The sequence below is a fragment of the Pyrus communis genome, chromosome 9 (genome assembly GCF_963583255.1).
Source record: "Pyrus communis chromosome 9, drPyrComm1.1, whole genome shotgun sequence".
NCBI lineage: Eukaryota > Viridiplantae > Streptophyta > Magnoliopsida > Rosales > Rosaceae > Pyrus > Pyrus communis.
Window position 1 is genome coordinate 4,664,133 of NC_084811.1, and position 21,294 is coordinate 4,685,426.

General features: G+C 37.6%; 3 protein-coding genes across 4 annotated transcripts; 1 reads left to right on the top strand and 2 right to left on the bottom strand.

The window, feature by feature from the left end:
- Positions 1-351: 351 nt before the first annotated feature.
- Positions 352-2,845, top strand: LOC137744031 (pumilio homolog 2-like). 2 transcript variants are annotated; one of them, XR_011069575.1, is made up of 5 exons: positions 352-765; positions 1,312-1,524; positions 1,627-2,116; positions 2,286-2,414; positions 2,606-2,845. XR_011069575.1 is itself a non-coding variant. In XM_068483892.1 (5 exons), the coding sequence occupies exons 2-5, from the start codon at positions 1,348-1,350 to the stop codon at positions 2,693-2,695; spliced, it is 507 nt and encodes a 168-aa protein (XP_068339993.1). In that variant the 5' UTR covers positions 352-765; positions 1,312-1,347; the 3' UTR covers positions 2,696-2,845. The 2 variants fall into 2 exon arrangements, 1 of the variants encoding a protein (XP_068339993.1); XM_068483892.1 differs by having other exon boundaries at positions 1,627-1,737.
- Positions 2,846-15,422: 12,577 nt separating this feature from the next.
- On the bottom strand, positions 15,423-16,361 carry LOC137745729 (non-specific lipid-transfer protein 3-like). Its single transcript, XM_068485731.1, has 2 exons — positions 15,917-16,361; positions 15,423-15,688 (listed from the first exon to the last, which is right to left on the bottom strand). The coding sequence occupies exons 1-2, from the start codon at positions 16,276-16,278 to the stop codon at positions 15,679-15,681; spliced, it is 372 nt and encodes a 123-aa protein (XP_068341832.1). The 5' UTR covers positions 16,279-16,361; the 3' UTR covers positions 15,423-15,678.
- A 3,962-nt stretch (positions 16,362-20,323) lies between these two features.
- On the bottom strand, positions 20,324-21,061 carry LOC137744083 (non-specific lipid-transfer protein 1-like). Its single transcript, XM_068483945.1, has 2 exons — positions 20,650-21,061; positions 20,324-20,524 (listed from the first exon to the last, which is right to left on the bottom strand). Exons 1-2 carry the CDS (start codon positions 20,997-20,999, stop codon positions 20,515-20,517), a joined length of 360 nt encoding a protein of 119 aa, XP_068340046.1. The 5' UTR covers positions 21,000-21,061; the 3' UTR covers positions 20,324-20,514.
- Between the last annotated feature and the right edge of the window lie 233 nt (positions 21,062-21,294).

Sequence of the window (21,294 nt, forward strand, 5' to 3'; positions counted from 1 at the left end):
AATTAGTAAAATAGGAACAATTTTTTTGTTTGGCTAAACAAGGGGGCTAATAGCTCGACTAGGGTTGGGCAAACGGGTCCTGGGCCCGCGGGTAGGGGCGGGTATAGGCGGGTCGGGGCGGGTCCTGTTTTTAAATAGGGGAAACGGGGCGGGGCGGGCCTAGGTAATGGCATTTTAGGGTCGGGCCGGTTCCAGATTTATAGAAAAACGGGGCCCCGAACCGGCCCGTTTGTAATTGAAATGGACGGCCCAGATTGAAAATAAACATACCTTCCAATCATGACCGTTGGTTTTACCCTAATTGATTCCGTGAGATGTGAGAGTCTTTGCAGTCTCTCGATCGACCTCGACGGCCTCTCCGTCTCTGATCTCGACCTCTCCGTCTCTGAACTCTGAACTCTGAAGTCCGTCTCTGATGTGAGAGTCACCAAGGTCGAGCCCAATCCCCATAGTCTCTGCAGCTAATTTCAGAGGTGGGTTTTGCGAGGAGAGGGCTGGGGCTGTGGTGGATGAATTGTCTGAGAGCTATACGTGTGTGATTTCGCATTTCGGAAACAATTTGACATCGAAGCGGGTTTATTTCGATGATAAGCTGAGTTGGGTTGTGGATGATCCTAATGCTGGTATGGTGGTGGCCCCTGGGGTGTTCTCTACTTCTCCATGGAGTATTGGTGAAGTGGGAAGAGAGTTTTGGGCTTCCGATTTTCTCAGTTGTTGTTATCTTTGCAAGAAGCAGCTTCATGGACTGGACATTGTCATGTACAGGTAAAAACAAAAGTTATATATACATACATTATATACACACACACACACAGACATATGTATATATGTTCTCTTGATGTATAGTTACGAGTTAATCACTTTTGATGATTGATTTTGGTGAAGCGTGATTTAGGAAATCGTGGATTTTGAACCACGTTGTTGATTTTGAATATGGGATTAGTTTTTGCTTATTGATTATGTTGTGCAAACTGGTCAATCTGTAACATAATTTTTGGTCTCTGGTAAGTTGTCGGTCTAGGCAGGAGGATGTGATTCATGGATCTGCATCAGCAGCTATAGTATTTCTCCTCGTATTTGTAATTTTTTGTTTCAAGTAGAGGGTTACCTTTCAAGTAAATGTGGATGGGAAACCAGAATATTATTTTTTGTTTCCATTATTATGCTTTTGTTCAGCAAGGGAGGCTTGATAATAACTACATACCAACGCACATGATCTGATTGATGTTAATGCTAGTAACTAAGATTCATGTGTTTATCCAAGGCTTGCTATGGTACGTTCTAGCAGTAATGTACTGTTATCATGTTCAGGCAATAGAAGTTGTTGATCTGGACCAAAAGATCAAAATGGTTGAAGAACTTGACGGTCATGTCATGCGCTGCGTACGTGATCAGAATGGGAACCATGTCATCCAGAAGTGTATTGAATGTGTCCCTGAAGAGGCCATTCGTTTTATTGTGTTAACATTTTTTGATCAAGTCGTGACCCTTTCAACCCATCCATATGGGTGTCGTGTGATACAGGTAGAGATACTTCATACTTTCTTTTCTTTTTGTTCTTTGATCTGGTAATTCTTTTCAACAAAGAACTAATGTGTAATATTCAATAATATTTTCATTTGGCAGAGAGTTCTTGAGCACTGCAAAGATGAGAATACAGAGAGTAAAGTTATGGATGAGATTCTAGGAGCTGTTAGCATGTTGGCACAAGATCAGTATGGCAATTATGTCATTCAGGTTCATACTCTTTCATATTGATGTACTGTTATTTGTGAACTTCATATTGGTAATGTTTGTCTTCTTTTTCCCTTTGAATATGAGCTTTTGTGCTACTTGTTTTGTGGGATACTGATGTTCTTCAATTATTGCTTTCAGTTTAATTTTTAAATATTGGTCTAAACATTTCTGTGCTACACATGCGGTTAAATCCTGACGTATCTATCTCTACTCCCTCTCAGCCTTTTATTCTATTACCATGTCATTGTGAACTTCTTAACAAGATTTCTGTTCTTCTGGCACACCTCTGCCATCACCCTTTCCTTTTATTGCTTTTTACGCAGCTATTCAGTTGCAGTTTGATTTCCATCGAGCAATTTACAATCTTGGAACCGTATTGGTTAGTTTGTTACTTATCTTAATAATTTTAGGATAATGTGATACTCCATTCATAATTTAAATGGACTCTCAGTTTCCTCTATAGTGGATAACAAGAAACCACTGGTTCTCTTATCTAATAATCCCCCGTAACTTGAATTACCAAACCTTGGTCTTTTTCTTACTTGCAGTACGGATTGGCTGAGGACACACTAAGAACTGGGGGATCTGGACACCCCAAAGAAGTTTCACCTAATGAGTTGTATAGTCAATCGGCTATCTACATTGCAGCTGCTCATGCTTTGAAACCAAATTACAATGTAAGGTTCCCATAGTTTTCTTTCTCAACCAATTTGATTTGATATTTATATGGAGAAAAGGATATCCCTTCAGTGAGAGAGACTTAATTTTCCTAATTCTTTCAGTGGTCATAACTTGATGTCTGCTTAATCTCGTTGGTTGAGAGATTATATTTTTGGTTTGCTGACATGATAATTTCTAATCTTCACAGCTTCCTTTACCATATCTTAAAGTTGGATATCTTACTGATCGTGATCGTGATCTGACTTTACCACCTGACTTTACCACCTGGTGTTGGTGAATCTGTAGTTCTGTACAATTTTTTTTTTCTTTCAAACAAAAAAAAAAAAAAAAAAAAAAGGGACCCGTGGACCCGGCCCGAACCGGCCCGTTTCAACCGGGCCGGGTAATGTTCGGTTCTTATATTAAAAAATGTAATCCCCGGCCCGGCCCGTCCCGTTCCCTTTGAACTTAGGTCCGGTCCGGTCCCTTCAAAATTGGGCCCGGCCCGGCCCGTGCCCAGCCCTAAGCTCGACAACAAAAAAGCTACCAATAACGTTGCACAAGAGATTTAAAAAATATCAAATAATCATAACAACTTATAAGAAGACGAAATTTGCTCAAAATACGAGAGAGGCTCAGGTTGGCCAACTCATCAGTACAAAATTTGTCTTACAATAAATATGTCGAATTCCTAGTCACAATGTAACATCTCACGACAAGCTTGAATCACTAAGAGGATTATTATAAGTGGCACTATGTGATATCTGTTGGACATCAATTATGAAATTAGACTCCAACAAAGACGCTTAGCCCCAAATTTCAGCGTTGAGAATCTCCACGCCAATATTAATACAAAACCCAACATGCCAAGCTCAAAATAAGTTCTTAATAACACCACATGCTCTAATGAATTTAAGAGGGCGTTTTCTTCTACCATCCACAAAGAGTTTAAACCACCCTTTTGGAGATAGTTCTTTATGAATAAAAGCAAGGGCTATGGATGTCTTATGAGAGGTAATAATATCTTTTTTTAACAAACGATATTATCTATAGTAAGGGGAGGGAAATGGACTTAGCCTCACAATGTGTTAACAATCATGTGGTTTAAATTCGCCTTTGGCAATAATCGAATCTAAGACCTCTCATTTATAAATAAAAAAAATATCATTAAGCCGTCTAAGTAGCTATAAGAGGTAATAATATTAGCTTGCAACCATTCACAACAATAAGAAAGAATAATAACTTTAGGATCGCTTGGGAAGACAAAATCACGCTAAAAATTGTTTTTGCTACGCCAATGCTAAATGAACCAGCAGGTGACACGAGACACAAGAAGCCATTCATATTGATCAAGGACAAGACCCTTCGAAATAATTAAATTATTATGCAGTCCTTTAAAGATATACCCGAAGCCAATAAAAGAAATTATAACATTAAAATTTTGCCATACCCGAAAATGGCAAAATAGGAATAACCTGAGTTTACAACAAAACTACCATAAAAACCTTGGTAATTAATCTCCTTCACACCCTATAACTCTAAATCGAACCCTTTGATGCCTTAATATCTCTCAACTTAATTAGCTCTTCTCCCACAACCCTCTAAAATCCTACTTATAGTAGATAGGGTTACGTTTAAGTATGCATACCAAAATACTAAGAAAATCATGAAAAATCTATCCACTTGAGCAATTACGTTTCACGTTGTTTCACCTTATCTTCGATTCTCTTGGATCTTTTTTTTTAATTTTTTTTAAAGACATCATAGTGAGCCAATTTTCGCATTATTGATAAAATGTCTCTTTTGCAAGATTTTGTAACTAATTAGTTAAGAGAATTTATTTCATGCACCTGAAGTTCTTAGTTCGATTCCTCTTGTTCTATATATCACTTCAGAATTGTTATGGTTGTGTCAAATACGCATTTGAGTTCAACGGAGTAGAATTTTCTCCTGTTTTATTACCATCCTCTTTCCTTCTCTTTCCTCACACTTTTCTTTTTGTTCTTCTCTTTATAAGAAAAATTCAAAACAAAATGTTGATGTGACTTAATCATTACCGTTTAAATAGGAGGGTATAGAACTGGAGAGAAATTAAGAGAGAAGAGAATCATGTTTGTTAAGACTCAAGCCCAAAGGAAGAGCCCAACCCAAAAGACTAGCCTGATAGGTGGGATGACCCCTTGTACTTAAAGTACCACTACACAATTTCTTGTGTAGCCGATGTGGGATCATAACATTACACCACCCTTTGGAAGCCGGTGCCCATGGCGTCCTTTACTCTAGTGGCTTTCACTCTTAACGATGACACCTTCTGCGCTACCTTGTTAAGGTAGCCCTTTCCAGGTCACCCATTCCGCAGCATCGGGAACCTAAGCTTTGATACCAATGTTAGGACTTAAGCCCAAGAGAAGAACCCAACCCAAAAGATTAGCTTAATAAGTGGGAGGACCCCTTGTACTTAAGTACCACTACACAATTTCTTGTGTAGCCGATGTGGAATCATAACATTACACCACCCTTCGGAAGCTGACGCCCACGACGACCTTTACTCTGGTAACTTTCACTCTTAACGGCAACACCTTTTACGCCACCCCTACTGTAGCCCATGAAGGTTTTCTCAAAACTTACAAAAGGATTTCAAGAACATTTTTCGGGAAGGCATGAAAAAAGGATGTGAAAGATATGGTTGCTACTTGTACGATCTGTCAACAACACAAATATGAGACACTCTCTCCTTCTGGGTTTTTACAACCATTACCAATTCCATCGAAAGTATGGACAAATATTTCTATGGATTTCATAGTCGGTCTCCCTCCTTGTAGAGGCAAAACAGTGATTTGGGTAGTAGTGGATCAATTGTCGAAATATGCACATTTGTTGGCTTTAGCTTATCCCTTCTTAGCTTCAATGATTGCTTAACTCTTTGTTGACAACATTTTCAAGCTACATGGCATGCCTACTTCTATAATTAGTGATCGAGATCCTATTATCTTGAGTAAGTTCTGGAAAGAGTTCTTCACATTACAAAGATCTGCATTATGTTACAGTTCAGGGTATCACCCTGAAACAGATGGCCAAACCAAAGTGATGAATCGATGTCTAGAAACATATCTCAGGTACTTTTGCAGTTTGCAACCAAAGAAATGGGTTATGTGGCTATCTTGGGTTGAATGGAGTTTTAATACTAGTTATCATACTACTACTAAGCTGACACCTTATGAGATTGTGTATGGTCAACCCCCTCCAATTATTCCCTCTTATGAACCTGGTACTACAAAGGTGGAATCTGTAAAGCAATGTTTGGTGGAGAGAAACAAGATGTTGTCCCTACTCAAATCTAATTTGGAAGCAGCTCAGTGTCGAATGAAGGTCCAATATAATAAAAAGAGAAAAGAAAGGAGTTTTGAGGTAGGTGATTGGGTTTATTTGCGACTAGTGCCTTATTTGCACAACTCTGTAGCTTCTCATTCATTCCATAAGTTGTAGCCTCGCTTCTATGGACCCTTTGAGAATTTGGCAAAAATTGGGACAATAACATACAAATTGAAGTTACCTGACAGTTCTAAATTGCATCCAGTTTTTCATGTATCTTGCTTGAAAAAGCGTTTGGGTAACCAAGTCCTTCCCACGATGCCCTTACCTGTCATCACTGAAGCTGGAATTCTGCAGGATGTTCCGGTTGCAATTTTGGAGATGAGAATGGTTAAAAAGGGTCAAGGGGCTGTCACTAAAGTGCTGGTGCATTGGCAAAACCATTCACCAAAGGATGCTACTTGGGAGTCTTATGCAGACTTGAAGACCAAATTCCCAGAAGTTGTCAATTTCTGATGGCTATTACCACAATTGTACTTGTTCTTGTCTTTTGTATTAATAGGTTTTCAAGGGAGGAGTATTGTTAGAGTACTATTAGAATGCCAAATGCAGCATCTTAGTGTGACAGATGTAGGGTTGTGATGATGAAATCACTAGATCAGATTGAGTTGTTAAGGTGGTTAGAAGATTGTTACAGGGAAGCTTAAAGAGTAAGCTAGATAGTTACTATATATAGTAGCAGCTGTAATATTGGTGAGGTTGTTGATGTAATATTCCTTTAGTAAAAACAAGTTACTTACTGTGCAATTGCGAAGACGTAAAGTTGGTATTGTAACACTGTTCGATACCCAATCAACACTCAACACCTCCATGTGATTTGGCTACATTTTCTCTATACCCTACACTTCACCAACATGTCTGCAACAATTTATAAGACTTAAAACAAGTTTCGTCCACAATGGTAAAAGTTTAGAATTGTTAATTGTACATAACAAAAGGGTCTCTTAACCACAAGAATTCATAACCTCTATATTCAAACCTTAACTACAAGATTACACTCAACCATTGCGTGCTGTATTTGAATCGTTTGTCGGTAACATGCTCCCTTGTATATATAACTAGTTTTTCTTTTTTTGTTTTCTGCATGTAAATAATTCACAGATGTGACAGACCGCATTGTTATATTATATGACTACGAGTACGTATTATAAAGATAAAAATTTATACAAAATGAGTAGACCACTATTGAGGCATTATGTATCATTAACATAGTTTTAAAAATTTATGCCTAGTGCCGTTTAGGTTCTGTCTAGGCATTTGGTGGTTGGTTACCGCCCCAGTTAATCTTTAGGTGTTTAACAATTAAGACAGGGCTCCTAGACCTGCTTGGCGCCCGCCTAGATCACCTAGACCCGCCGATGTTGCTACTCTCACTTATACATAAAATAGATAATTTTTATTTTACATTTTATTTTTTAATAAATTGAAAGAGACTTATGAAATACTTAGATGAACACATATTATATGATTGTTCTCATGTTTTTATTATGTTCTAATCTGTTCTAATCTATATATTATTCTATTTGCAATTTATGTATTGCAATGAAATTATGTATTTTTAAATATAAATAGACACTTATTTATATGATATATAACAAATTTATTTAAATCCGTCTAGTCGGCCTAGTCCCCTACCTATTCGCCTAGGTGTTAAACTCCAATCGCTCACCCGACTAACACCTAACATCTTTTAGAACCTTGATCATTAATATAACGTCATGTAAAAAAAAAAAAATTATTTATCGTTGTATTTTGTGAGGTCCTTGTGTCATACGATGTATTGTAGGTTAGTGAAGAAGGGGCAGAGTGGGGGTGGGGCTTGGCCTAATCGCTCGCTCGACTAACACCTAACAAATATGGATGCAGGGGCAGAGTGGGGGTGGGGCCTAGCCCGTGATGAACAGGGACACATTTGATGGGCCTTGTTATGTCAGGTGTAGCTTCTGTCTCTCATGGTGGGCCCTATGGGAAATTTGTGCGCGTCTCTCTCTCTCTCTTTCATTAGGTTAATGAGTGGTGAGATTTGAAAGTGCATTTGATGGGTTGATGTAAAATGAAGATTTGAACCACTTCATTACCATCCATCATTTAATCTTGTTTGTTAGGGTTAGGTGGGGAAGGGAATGAGAAGTAGTTGGCAGTTGAAACAACTAAAGTAGAAAAGCAGTAAAGCTCAAGTTATGGGAACCTCACCACTCAGCAAACTAGGAACCAAATTTGACAAAAACCCTACTCATCTCCACTTTAGCCTAACTAACATTGTAACTGATTTGGGCCTACCACTGTAGGTCTTGGGCTTAGGTAATGATAGTTGGGCCCTAATCTCATGTTCCACAAACATATGTTAGGTCAGTTAGTTAGACCATTGTATGTTGAAAATGAATTCCATATTGATAGGAGAAGGAACCTTGTATGAGCTTATAATTAAGTTGGGTTACTCCCTTTATTGCCAATTGATTTTAAAGTGGAACCCCAACTTTCTTGATGGTATCAAAGCAGGTTGTCCTATGTGTGAAGCCAAACGGCCACACGTGCTCCACGTCACCGTTGTGTTGTCAACACGTTAGACTTGAGAATTCGGCACAAGTATGGGGGCGCATTAAGAATGAATCAGACATTGATGAGAGTAAGAAACTTGCATGGATTTATAAGTAAGTCGGACTAGTTTCTATATTGCCAATTGGTTTTATAGTAGAATCCTGACTTCTTCACTATATACACTTCCTTCCATTCAAGTTTAAATTTCTTTTTTGTCATGTAAAAGAAAAAACGCAATTATGATTTTGTTTGGTCGCAAAATGAGCATTTTAGGAATCAAATTCTCATGTTCTTTCAAGAGCTATATAAAATGAGAGAGAATTCATAATCATTTGTGATTGATGTGTATCATATGCCAAATATTGGTCACAGTTGAATATATTAACTGTATACTACTTGTCAAAATTTCAGTATCTGTTTGTATATTATGTTTGGATTGTGGAACAAAAAATAATCATGAAAATTATGGAGGCGACATGTGTACTTTTGGGTAAAAAGGACAAAATTACCCTCGAGGAACATCGGGATTCCCACATGCATGCAATAGACAATTACGACTCAATCAAGGAAGACTCAAAGGTGATCAAAATGGTATTTATTCAAAACCTTCTCATCACTCCTCATCAAATCCTCACTCAAAAGGTAACTCCCAATTTTTCTATTCAAATTGGGATTAATTGTCAAGTTAATTGCAAGATATTATTTCACATAATATCTTGCAATTACACTCACAATTTGACCATATGTGGCCAGCCCTTACTCTCCAAATAGGGCCAATCACTCCCCTATAAATAGTCATGTTTTCCCACTAAAATGCTAGGCCATTCTCTCCCAAAAAATTCATAAACACTTTCTCTCTCAAATTCTAACTTTGGCATCAGAGATTCTTCAGCCCCCCCCCCCCCCCCCCCCCCGGTTCATCGTGGGCGCGTGAGGCTTTTGGCTTTAATCTTAGGTGTTATTATTTTGCAGGTGCATTTTCTTCAAAGGAGAAGATGATGAAAATTTAGATCCACAAATTGGTGCTTTCATTAAGAGTTTGATTCACACGCTTGAAGAAGACTTTCGCATTCAAAGTTTCTTATTTCGTAATTTTTCATACTTTCTTACTCCTAGAAATTTTTCTTTTTAAATTCTTTGAATAGAGGTAAGGGAAAAATACAATGACGAAAAATTTGAAAACCACGACCAACGGAACTTTCTACGCTCAAAGATCCGGATCAAATGATGAAGGATGAGACATAGCCCTACCACGATGATCCACAAGGCTCAACACGATGGCAAGAGGAACAACTTTGCCACCACGGAACACCACCACCATGGTTGCCATGGGGACCACCGTGGTAGTGGGGAATAGGCCAGCTCCATGGCAATGGAACCATCAGGCCACGGCCCAAGAGGGCCAAGCCCTGGAGGCAGCCCAATTTGCTGCCACTTCGGCAACCCAGGCCTAGGAGCAAGCCCAGGCCCACGTTATAGAGCAGTGCCAAGCTCAAGCACGCGCCGTACAGCAGCCGGCCTCAGCTGCATTGAGGAGAGATGAACCCAGCGCATGCGAGCTTCCGTGGCCCAACCTACGATAACGGTCGACCCGCTCCTGCGACCCGACCAGTTTTCGCGAACCCACTCTTGTGGCCTACCAAGCAATCCCAATCGGTCCAAAACTGGTTCAACCGTCTCGTCTTCAGATTCTGGATCGACTATTGAACCGAGGGTATTTTCACCCCATTTCTCTGTAGATTATATCCCAACTCAAATGTTGCGACTGGAGTCTATTACACTTCCACTACTCAAGAAGATGTATATCGTCCAAGCTCTTACACCCCAAATGTCGAACAACACTTGTCTCGACAAGTCATAGAGTTGACAAGTGTCATCACGCAGTAGATTACCTTGGTGAATCAGCTCTTGTAGCATACTGAGATGTAGCGTGCCCTAGACGAGGTGTCCTGAAGTAGGACAAGGGCAGACTACAAACCTCTCTAGCAGCGTCCCAGCAAGCAGTCACTAGACCAGTCACTAACCGAGCGTTCTGGCAGTGTACACCTCCGATTGGGCCCTTGAGATAAGTATACTCTCATCTTAGTGCGCAGAAGAGTGTACACTCTCTGTTAGGCCCACAGAAGAGCATACATTCACGGTTGGGGCCACACTCCGATAATCAACATGAATAACCTTCCAGGCGAAGTGTTCATTCGTGGCTAGGCCCACAAAGAGCATCATTCACCTCACATGAGAGTAGGCAACACGATGGATGAAGAGAATCAATCACTTAATCCGGCTTAAGTTCAACTGGCAGCCTGTGAGTAATTCACTCATCTGCTAGAAACGTACCACATGCACTGCAGCCGCGACATAGACGAGCCAAACATATGAAAGAGAAGCCTAGACCAACAGGTCACGACCGAGGGTAGTCGGAAGCTTTGCTGCCTTACTAGAGGAAAATTCAAGAAAAAATTAAGAGGCTTCTGATCGAACAATTGCGTTATTTCTAGCGCAATGAAGCTACTGACGAGGCACTCTAACGAGACATGACCAACATAAGCGGGTGAATTTTCATTGATAGGATCGAGCAGACGGGACTATTCTATATAGATTGTCAAATAAAAAAATTACTTATGTTTTGACAAACGCAGTAACTCAGCCTAATGGCACGTCGGGGGAAAACGAGTACCAGAAAGACACACCAACCCAACTACCAAAAACTGGGGAACCCAGCCATATCTCTACACTCACAACAGTGACTACTTGCTCCATGGCTCTCGGCAGCTTTTGATCTGTCACCATGTCTCCTAACTGTGCCGATCTTGCACCACGGCTCCAAATTGTGCCAACCAAACCTATGACACTCTAAACTTCAAAGCATCAAATGACGGAGCAGAAGACAAGCCTTTATTAGCACCCCTGCTAGCGAAAGACTTAGCAATGAAGAACCTTACAATCCATTCAGATTCTCAGTTGATCACCAACCAAGCCTCAAAAGGGCACATGACGAAACATCTAACGATGACACAATACTTGAAGAAAGTCTAGGACCAGCTCACTGCGCTTCCCACGTACACTTTTATGCGAGCTCCACAAGCAGTTCGAAGTCTAAAGCAGATCGCCGAACAAGACGTCACAGGCTGAGGATTATTTCAGTTTTCTAGTAGTCTAGTTTTCTTCAGTTGCGCTCACAACAACAATTTCCATGCTCTTCAATGCGAGAGGGTAAATTAATTCCCTAACACCCATCTGGGTAAACTCTCTAGTGCGAGAGGGTAAACTAATTGCTCTCTAGTGTGAGAGGGTAAACCAATTTCCGGACACCCATATGGGTTTGATTTTCAGTGCGAGAAGATAAACTAATTGCTCTCTAGTGCGAGAGGGTAAACTAATTCCTTGACACCCATCTAAATCTGCTTTCCAGTGTGAGAAGATAAACTAATTGCTCTCTAGTGCGAGAGGGTAAACTAATTCCCTGACACCCATCTAAGTCTGCTCTCTAGTACGAGATGATAAACTAATTGCTCTAGAGTGCGAGAGGGTAAACTAATTCCTCGACACCCATCTGGATCTGCTCTCCAGTGCAAGAGGATAAACTAATTGCTTTTAAGTGCGAGAAGACCACATAAGCATCCCAACAGGTGCTGCCCTGTTTGAGATCTCTGCACCTGCTGCCCTTTCCTACAAGCATCCCAACAGGTGTGTGGGCATTTATGGAGCAAAAAATAATCAAGAAAATTATGGAGGCGACCTGTGTACTTTTGGGTAAAAAGGACAAAATTACCCTTGAAGCACACCAGGATTCCCACGTGCATGCAACGAACAATAACGGCTCAATCAAGGAAGAGTCAAAGGTGATCAAAATGGTATTTATTTAAAACCCTCTCATCACTCCTCATCAAATCTTCACTCAAAAGGTAACTTCCAATTTTCCTATTCAATTTGGGATTAATTGCTAAGTTAACTGCAAAATATTATTTCACATAATATCTTGCAATTACACTCACAATTTGACCATATGTTGCTAGCCCCTATTCTCCAAATAGGGCAGGTCACTCCCCTATAGAGTGTTTTCCCACTAAATTGCTAGGCCATTCTCTCCCCAAAAATTCTTAAATACTTTCTCTCTCAAATTCTAACTTTGGCATCAGAGATTCTTCAGCCAAAGCCCCCCCCCCCCCAAATCATCGTGAACGCGTGAGGCTTTTGGTTTTAATCTTAGGTGTTATTATTTTGCATGTGCATTTTCGTCAAAGGAGAAGAAGACGAAAATTTACATTCACATGAATGGCATGGATTAGTCTTTCTATCAGACAAGATTAATCCTAAGTTGGGGTACATAATTTAGAGATTGAACTAATTACTGCTATCTTGTGCTGCATTTCTGTTTTGGTGTTTTGAGATGTAGATTTTGCACAGATAAACTAAGAAAGATGTATTCAATTTAATCAATGCATCTGGGTGAGGATGGGGTTTACATGAACTTTCTCTTGACTTTGGTCGATCAAGATTCTATTTATGCATAGTATACAAGTAAATTGATTGGGAAAGTGTCTAATCTGGGAAATGACTTACACGGTTACATTGGGTGCTATTGTTACGGTATTTCTGTTCCAAACTAATAATGCAACGTTAAAACACATAACACATGGCAGTGTGTTAATACTTTAAAATACTGACACAATGACATTTTGAATGTAGGTAATAAGGTAAGTCTCTTCTTTATCTGGCAGGTTCATTTAGTACTCTTTACTTTAAGATTCCATATAGCATTGAACTTCTTGTCTTTCTCCTTTATATAGCCATTATGGTAACGGTGGACCAGACACACAGCTAGATATATACATAACATAAAGGAGCTGTCAGTTTCTCTATATTTACTAGTCGAATAGTGTTAGAATTGTAAAATTTTTGCAATCTGAATTACTAGGATCACTTTATGATACAAGCGATGGTGGAAGTAGAGAAATCGAACTGGAAACCTCGAGTCTAGGTGTGAATGTTGATGGCCTCAGATGGTTGATTGACCAAAACACAAAACCTGGTGAATATTCACTGACCTGACCTTCCAGTAGCCATTGAAGTCGATGTGAAGAATTCAAAGTCTGCGAGAAGCAACTTAGAACACCTATATGTTAACTAAATTGGAATGAAAGATTGAAATCTCAGAAAATGAAGATCGAAGAATCAAGAACACTCAGAAAATGTTGAACTTGGCAGCGGAAGAAGAAAAGTCTGATAGTATTGAATGAATAAGTTTTGGACAATTACTACAGTATATATCAATCTTCTACGGCTCTCCTTATTACAACCTAACCCAACATGATCATCTCCGGATCATTTTGGTGAAGATTTTGAGGATCCGTAAATTGTATATATTCATCTTATATCATATGATCAGTTTTTATTAGGTACTGTTTGTATTTAATTTTAAATAAAAATATTTAAAATAATTTCTGACCGTACGATGTACAATGAATATATATAATTCACGGATCCTTGGGACCTTTACAAAGAGAATCCGGCAAGGATCCGGATTCCAACCTAACCACCTCATCTCTAAGATAACCACTCCATAAATGCCACTTGGATTATGTTACATTTCAGTTATTACTGTAGTATTCTACAAAGCACCCACCCTTATCAACTCACTCAATGGGAAGTCTACATGTTATTAATCTGGGGTTTGCGGGGACTACTAGGATTATATATCTGTTAGGGTTTTGACTTCTGTCCATTAAAGAGAATCAAATCCCTCAATCATAGCCATACGATATGTTATCAGTTTTGGTGAATAATATCAAGACGTTAATGCATTTACTTGCCCTTTAAGGCACAACTGTTACCAAGCTAATTATATGTGATTTCATGCGATCATGGTATTAGACCCTAATGACATTCCTATTGTTTTGTAAATTTGTAGGATCATTTTAAGATTAATATATGTTTGAACTGAAATCCAACATTAATGTCAGAATTCAAATACAACAAATGCTTCTAACAAAGAATAATGCTAGAGAGACTAAATTTAGTTTTCAAAACTTTGTCTACAAAATAAATGAGTAGCGAATTACGTACTTATAGTTATGAACTAATACTATAAGCTACTTCCACATTATTAATTGTTACATAAAGAACTTAGAAGAAGAAGAAAAAAAGTTTGTTAGTTAGTGTCATATAACTGAAGTGGCATATTTTCCTTACGGACTAGGAACGTAGCCATTTTAATTGTTATATTTAGACAATCTCCAACTTAAAATATAAGCTTTAAACCTCTCCCAAACTATCTCCAATCATTGAGCTAAAATAAGCCCTAGGAAGAAAATATATTTCTGTGCTAGATTTCCGTCATGATTTAAGTTTGACTTAAATTATTTTGGATCCACCAAACTGCTAAATTTGAAACTTTTTTTGTTTATTACTTATAGTCTAACGGCTGTGATCAAATGAGATCAAGTCTAATGGTAAAAAAAAGATTTGACGGTCAAAAATTAAATCTAACGTCTAAAATAATTTAAGAAAATTATTTAAATCAAATTTAACTTAAAACTTTATAAATACCTATGTATTTGTATGATTTTTAATTACCTATCGCAATTTAAATATTTTTAGATTAAAATGTTCATAAAAATAAATTAAGATAATCTACATAAATTTTATTTTCAAAAAAGTTACCGAAAAAAAAAGGTTAAAATCATTATTCAATAATTTCAGGCTAAAATTTTAAGTCATAAGGGTTGGAGGAGAAAAGCAATTTCTGAGTTATGGCTTAAAATTTTCTGGCTTAAATTTTATAGCTTTATTCTCAAAGGGTTGGAAATGGTCTTAGGATTTTGCGTTGAAATTTAACTTAAGTTGTAACAGAAAAAATAAAAATATATAATTTAAGTTAAAAGAAGAATACTGAACTGGCATAGATGCCTAGAAGTAAGATATATAATTAATAATTAAAGAGATTTGATAAAAAATAATAATTAAAGATAAATTTTTCAATGTGATTGGGATACAGATTGATATACCACGTGTCATTATATCAATGGTGAAATATATGTGCTAAAAAGTTAATAAATTAAAAAACACAGTTTTCCACCACTTATATAAAAACACGTGATGTACCACACCCATGTTCCTGTCACAATAAAAAATTTCTCAAAATTAAACATTAACATTACATAACCCAACTGGGAAGCTGACTAAACACAGGCCCAATCAACCACCATTTAGAACACATATTAAAATAAATAACAACCTAGAAAGTTATTAAGACCAAGCAGATGACTTAACAACTAGAAGTAAAGGCTACTGAAACCAACAGAGCACAGAAAATCCTTAAAGCACCAGGTTACTTTATTCTTACGTCACTACATATTCTTCACAAAGCTCTGATCACTTCACACTGCAACAAGAAAACAGAAGTTCAGTTAATTACGATTTAAGAAAAGAAAAGTTAATTTAAGAACTGTTTGATAATTATAACGGTTTTTTTGGCAATATTTTTCAGAAAGGTGAAAACTAAAAACCAAGGAAAGCTAAGTGCTTTTGTGAAAATTTTAAATTTCGTTTGATTTGCTAAACACTGAAAACTAAAATTTTTGTTAAAATGAGTATAATTAATTTATAAGACCTTTTGCAGTCAGTAGAGGGGCTGATCTTGTACGGAATGTTGACACCACACTTGGCAGGAAGGCCAGCAGCAAGGCCAGCGTTGGTATTGGTGTAAGGGATGCCATTGATTGCTTGCTTCAAGCAGTTGCAGACACTTTGGCGGTCAGGGGTGGTTTGAGCCAGGGTGAAGAGGGTCCTGACCCCGTTGCAACAAGCGGGGGCCAATGCCCCGCCGGCCCTCACGTAGGAAATGCATGGAGTCAGGTCACTCACTACCTGACCGCATGTCATAGCTGCATCGGCCTTGGGGACACAAGCCACCATGCAGAACATCACCACCACCAAACATGCAAGCTTAAGGAGCTGTCCGGAGCTAGCCATAACAACTTCGTAAATAAAAGTACACTAATCTCTTGAAACTGTTGAGGAAGTGTTTGGATACACTGGTGAGTGCTAGAAGGGCTGAGGGTGTGTTGTTAATATAGTATAAAATTGGTAGTTGGAAGTATTGAAAACTTCGGTGGAGTTTAGTTGAGTAGGTTAAATGCTAGAACTTGGATATCCAGAAGAAGATTATAGACGTCATGCGTCTATAAATTAAATTGCTGAAGGTGTGTTGTTAATATAGTATAAAATTGGTAGTTGGAAGTATTGAAAACTTCAGTGGAGTTTAGTTGAGTAGGTTAAATGCTAGAACTTGGATATCCAGAAGAAGATTATAGACGTCATGCGTCTATAAATTAAATTGCTCTCTGTGAGCACGTACGTACGTATGAAGTGACGAACCATAACTCACTTCAATCGCTCAACCGACCAAACAAACTACATGATCCGTGGAGTTACCCTACTTCCAAAACGTTTTGCAGGGAAAAATGTCCAACAGTTTGTTTCATCCCTCTACAATCTAGGTCAAGACTGTTCACAATTCTCAAGTGGCTTTCCGGAGGAAGAGATTAGGGTTCTACTCCCATTAGCATAGAGGAATTAGTCCAACAATTTATCATATGTTTGTTTAAACATTCATGTTCCAATGCATATTGAAAATATTGACAACATATCCACATTGTAAAATGTGTTAACGAGTGTAACTTCACCGTCATATTCTAATGAAAAAGACATGTGAGCCAACAGGGAAGTTTTACGTTCTTAAACTTAGGATGCAGGAGGAATGGTCTGATCTATCTTACAGTCTTCGTAATTTCACAGAAATATCTTAATCTTTGGTCTTTGTCTTCTTCTTTTGTACGTGGTAGCTGAAATCCAAAGCTGCAAGTAAAGAAACCTTATGGTCACCTAGCTAGCTAGTATAGGAGAAAAGCTCATTATCTTTTCTAGAACAGGATCTGTTGGTTTATGCCATACTATTTGCTAAGCATATATATTGTATAATTCAATCTTTAATTTTCTGAAGAGATTTATGTACACTGTGATTTTATTTCGTCTTGATATTAAGTACCATATTGGGATGATAATAAAAGAATAACCAATTGTAAAATACACTACAAATTAGATGGCTACAAAGCGAAAATACTACACTTTGTCAAGAGCTAGTTTTTCTACTGAATTACAAAGTATTTATAAAAACTAATTTAAAACAAATATGAAATCATAAACAAACATAAAAGCAATCTTGAACCCTAGTAGAAAATTGGAAAGAAATCATACTTATTGGAAAACCTTAATACCCAAAATACCAAAATATACCCTAACATAAAATAATTAAAAAACTAAATTTCTAACTCGCTAAATTTCTCATCAACCCCTCCCGTCAAACTTATAACAGTAACTTATAAGAGTTTGCTAAGAGCAAAATTAATGCTAATTGTTGATGCAAAATTCAATGCGAATACCAATAATGATTCCAGTCCCAATGCTAATGTTAATGCACGTTAGTATATATTCCAATGCCAATGCTAGTCCGAACAGCCTGCCATTACAAAATTCCTATATCAATGCCAAAGCCATCTTTCAATGCTAATACCAAAAAACAAAGAGAAATGTTAATGGTACTTTCTTAAAGTGACTTTTGATGGACTTTTTGATACCTCACAGTTTAATATCAATTCCTGGAACAACATTATAAAATATTGTAAACAAAAATGAGGTGACAAAGAATCCATAAAGAGTCCTACTTTTGAGAGAGTCTCCTTAGCATTTCTCAAAAACAAAACCATAAACTGATAAGCAGCTAGTCCAAATTAAACGCTATCCTTAATTACACAATCTATAAGAGCAGTTGCACCAGTTGGTAGAAAGTACAGCTGAAGGCAACAATGTTGCCCTATAGCCCAAAAAACACCTCAAGCAATCCATTAAACCAGGGCAAGTGATGGGCCAACACTTGCCCCGCCAAAAGCCCATGCTTCTCAAGCTCATGCATGTAACCAGCAAAAGGCTGACATCAGCCACTATTTATTATTTTTTCTGTCAAGCACGTGTAACACACGTGCGGCAAAAGGCAATTGGCCAACAGAACTACAGCGGTGGGTCTGCTGCAGCAGAACACTCAGTGCTTTTGCAATGGCAAGGACACATGGTGCTTTTAACGTTGGATTTCTAACGGCCAAATAATCAGGACAATTGGAAATCCGACGGTAAAAAAATTTGAAAATGTTACCGTTGCGCCACTATAGTATTTTGCCGGACTTGATTTTCTTTTGTTGAGTCACTAGTATTTGTAAAGACCTAGTTTTGAACAAACAAGAAATCAACCGTAATAATCGAGTGAGAGAGATTTTTTTTATTACAAAGACCAAATACAAAAGCCCTCATGTATATGTTCAAACCGTCTCATCAATGCCGGACCATATATCATCAGTGCATTTTCACGATTGTTTGCCTATGGATTTATCGGGCCTACTTCTACAGGACTTTGCTGGGAGTAATTAGTCCGTCAATTGTCTAAGAAATTTTCATCCTCTACAAATTAAGGTCAAGACTACTCATGATCTCAAGTGGCAAATTCAAAAGGAGTGCAAGAAAATTTGGGAGTACAGGTCTTGAGTGGTCTTTGTCTTACAGTCTATTTATAGTTGTTTGTAAGTGGTGGATAGTCTTAGTGTTTAAGATATTCATTTCAAATACACCGTGTTCTAAATTCAATTTAATTATTATTTTTTTCATGTAGCTTAGTGTAGAATATCTCGCATAATAAAAAATATCTAGTCTTTTGTTTGCTTTCTTTTGTACAAGGTAGCTGAAATCCAACGCTGCAAGTCAATGAGACCTTATGGACACCTAGCTAGGTGGTCGCTTAGTTACTGGGGAAAACTCATGTTTTCTAAAACAGACCTGGACAGGTGGCTGTTGTTGTTGGTGCATGCTATATTATTTACTATATATTGTATAATTCGAATACTTTCATCTGATCTTATTTCGTTTTTGATGTTAATTAAGGACTGACCAAGAATGAGTTACTTATCCAAGAATTATTCTTCGGTTTTGAAAGATATTTTCCGGTTGGTTCTTAATATATATATGACTTCATAAAAACCAAGCGGCAGAAAGGGCCAGCAAACCTAAAAGAAACAAAACAAAGCAAATTATACACACCGTAAAAACCATGTCAGATCTAGAACTTGGACTGGAACATGTTTCTAGTATTTGTTAAACTGGACACTATTTATAGAGAGGAAAGATTTTCCAGAAACGCTCAACTTTATCTATTTTTGTCAGAATTCTTTGTCAAAAGCTTTTCTTTTGTAGTCAAGACAAATAAAAAAAAAAAAAAAAAAGGAATCGAATTTCGTCCAAGTAATGGCTACATAGATGTACATCCATCCATGCATGCATAAATGAGACCTTCGCGTAATGATGTTATTATAGTACTGTTGCACTATTGCCTCAAGTTTGGTTGTGAATTTGAGTCTTAAAGGAATCATGATGATTGAAGAACTGATGGGATATATAGTACATTAATTATTTGAGTTGAAACGAGTTTCATTTTTTTTCTTTTATAAATTATGTATTCTTAAAGGAATCATGATGATCCCACTTTGGTATTACGATTACTAATATTCGTCTTCATTTCTAAATGAGATGTTTTAGGTTTAAATTCTTAATTGAAATATTTTAGGTTTGAATCTTATGAGTGACGAGTTTGATACCAACTTGTTTTCCTTACATCATTATGTAAATTCATTGTACATGCTGGTAATAATATTTTTATTCTCATTCTTTCACAGAAAAATACCTAAAAATTTTGATATTTTTAGGGAAGTGAATTCAACCCATTTTTTTCCCTTGAAATTTTATTCTATTTATCTTTTGATTTATTTAGTATTTTAATCAAATAATTAAAATCAAATCAAATGACAAAAACAAACACAAATGGTGCAGTTTCAAATTAAAAGAGAATCAAATAACAGAACTTTAAAAACAATCAAATAACAAATAGAAGCAAAGGACTGTAAAAGAAAGAAAAAAGTTTGCGGATAAAAAACTAGAACATATATTACTTCTCATTGCATTTTTATTCATGAAGATAAAGGTAATACAGATCTTGTTAAGAGAATTTCACAAACAACGACCATGTACTACAAGAGAGCTGATAGATAATTCTTCAGCACCCACTTTATTTTAATATTCAACTTAATACGGGCTCCTACTCCATCAGCTTCACTGAATACTGCATCACAATAAATTGCAACGAACGAGTAATTAAGGTTAGAGGCATAAAATCTCCGTCACATAATACAAACTTATATTGATGCATAATAAAACTAAAAAAATTTCTATAGCGAAAAAACTTACCTGTTGCATTTAGTGTTCGGTCCAATTGGGTAAGGAAGGCGGATGCCACAGGCCCCAGGGAGTCCAGAGATGAGGTTAGGTTTTATTCCTTGGACTTTTGTAGCAGTGTTGACCAAGCAGGTGCAAGCGGTTCGGCGATCAGGTGCGGTCTGAGCGGCGCCGTTCAGTTTCCTGATCCCTTGGCAACATGCTGGTGGAACTTTCCCACCAGTCTTCAGGTAAGGAATGCAGGGTGCCGCGTAGTTTGACACCTGGCCGCATGATGATATGGTAGCTTGGGCGAGTGGTGCACCCACCACCATGCACACGAGGGCAACGAAGGCAAGCTTGAATGCCACAGAGTTCGCCATTGATAATGGAATTCAAGGAAACTAAAGAGCTTGATGAATGCTTCTGCGTTGATTTGTGATAGTTTGATTGATTGTGTGGTATGGGAAGTAGGCTTTCGGTGGGTTTATATAAGAAAATGTGGGAGTGCGGAACAAAGACACGTACGTACTGTGCTACGAATATGGATGCATGGTATTAGTTGGCAGCTCTGTATTCAAAGCTTTTTATTTGTACTTGTTTTTATGCGACGTCATTAATTTGAATGCTCTTGAAGCTTCATGTAGAAAGCCATGAAAATTTGAACTTGTAATCTGC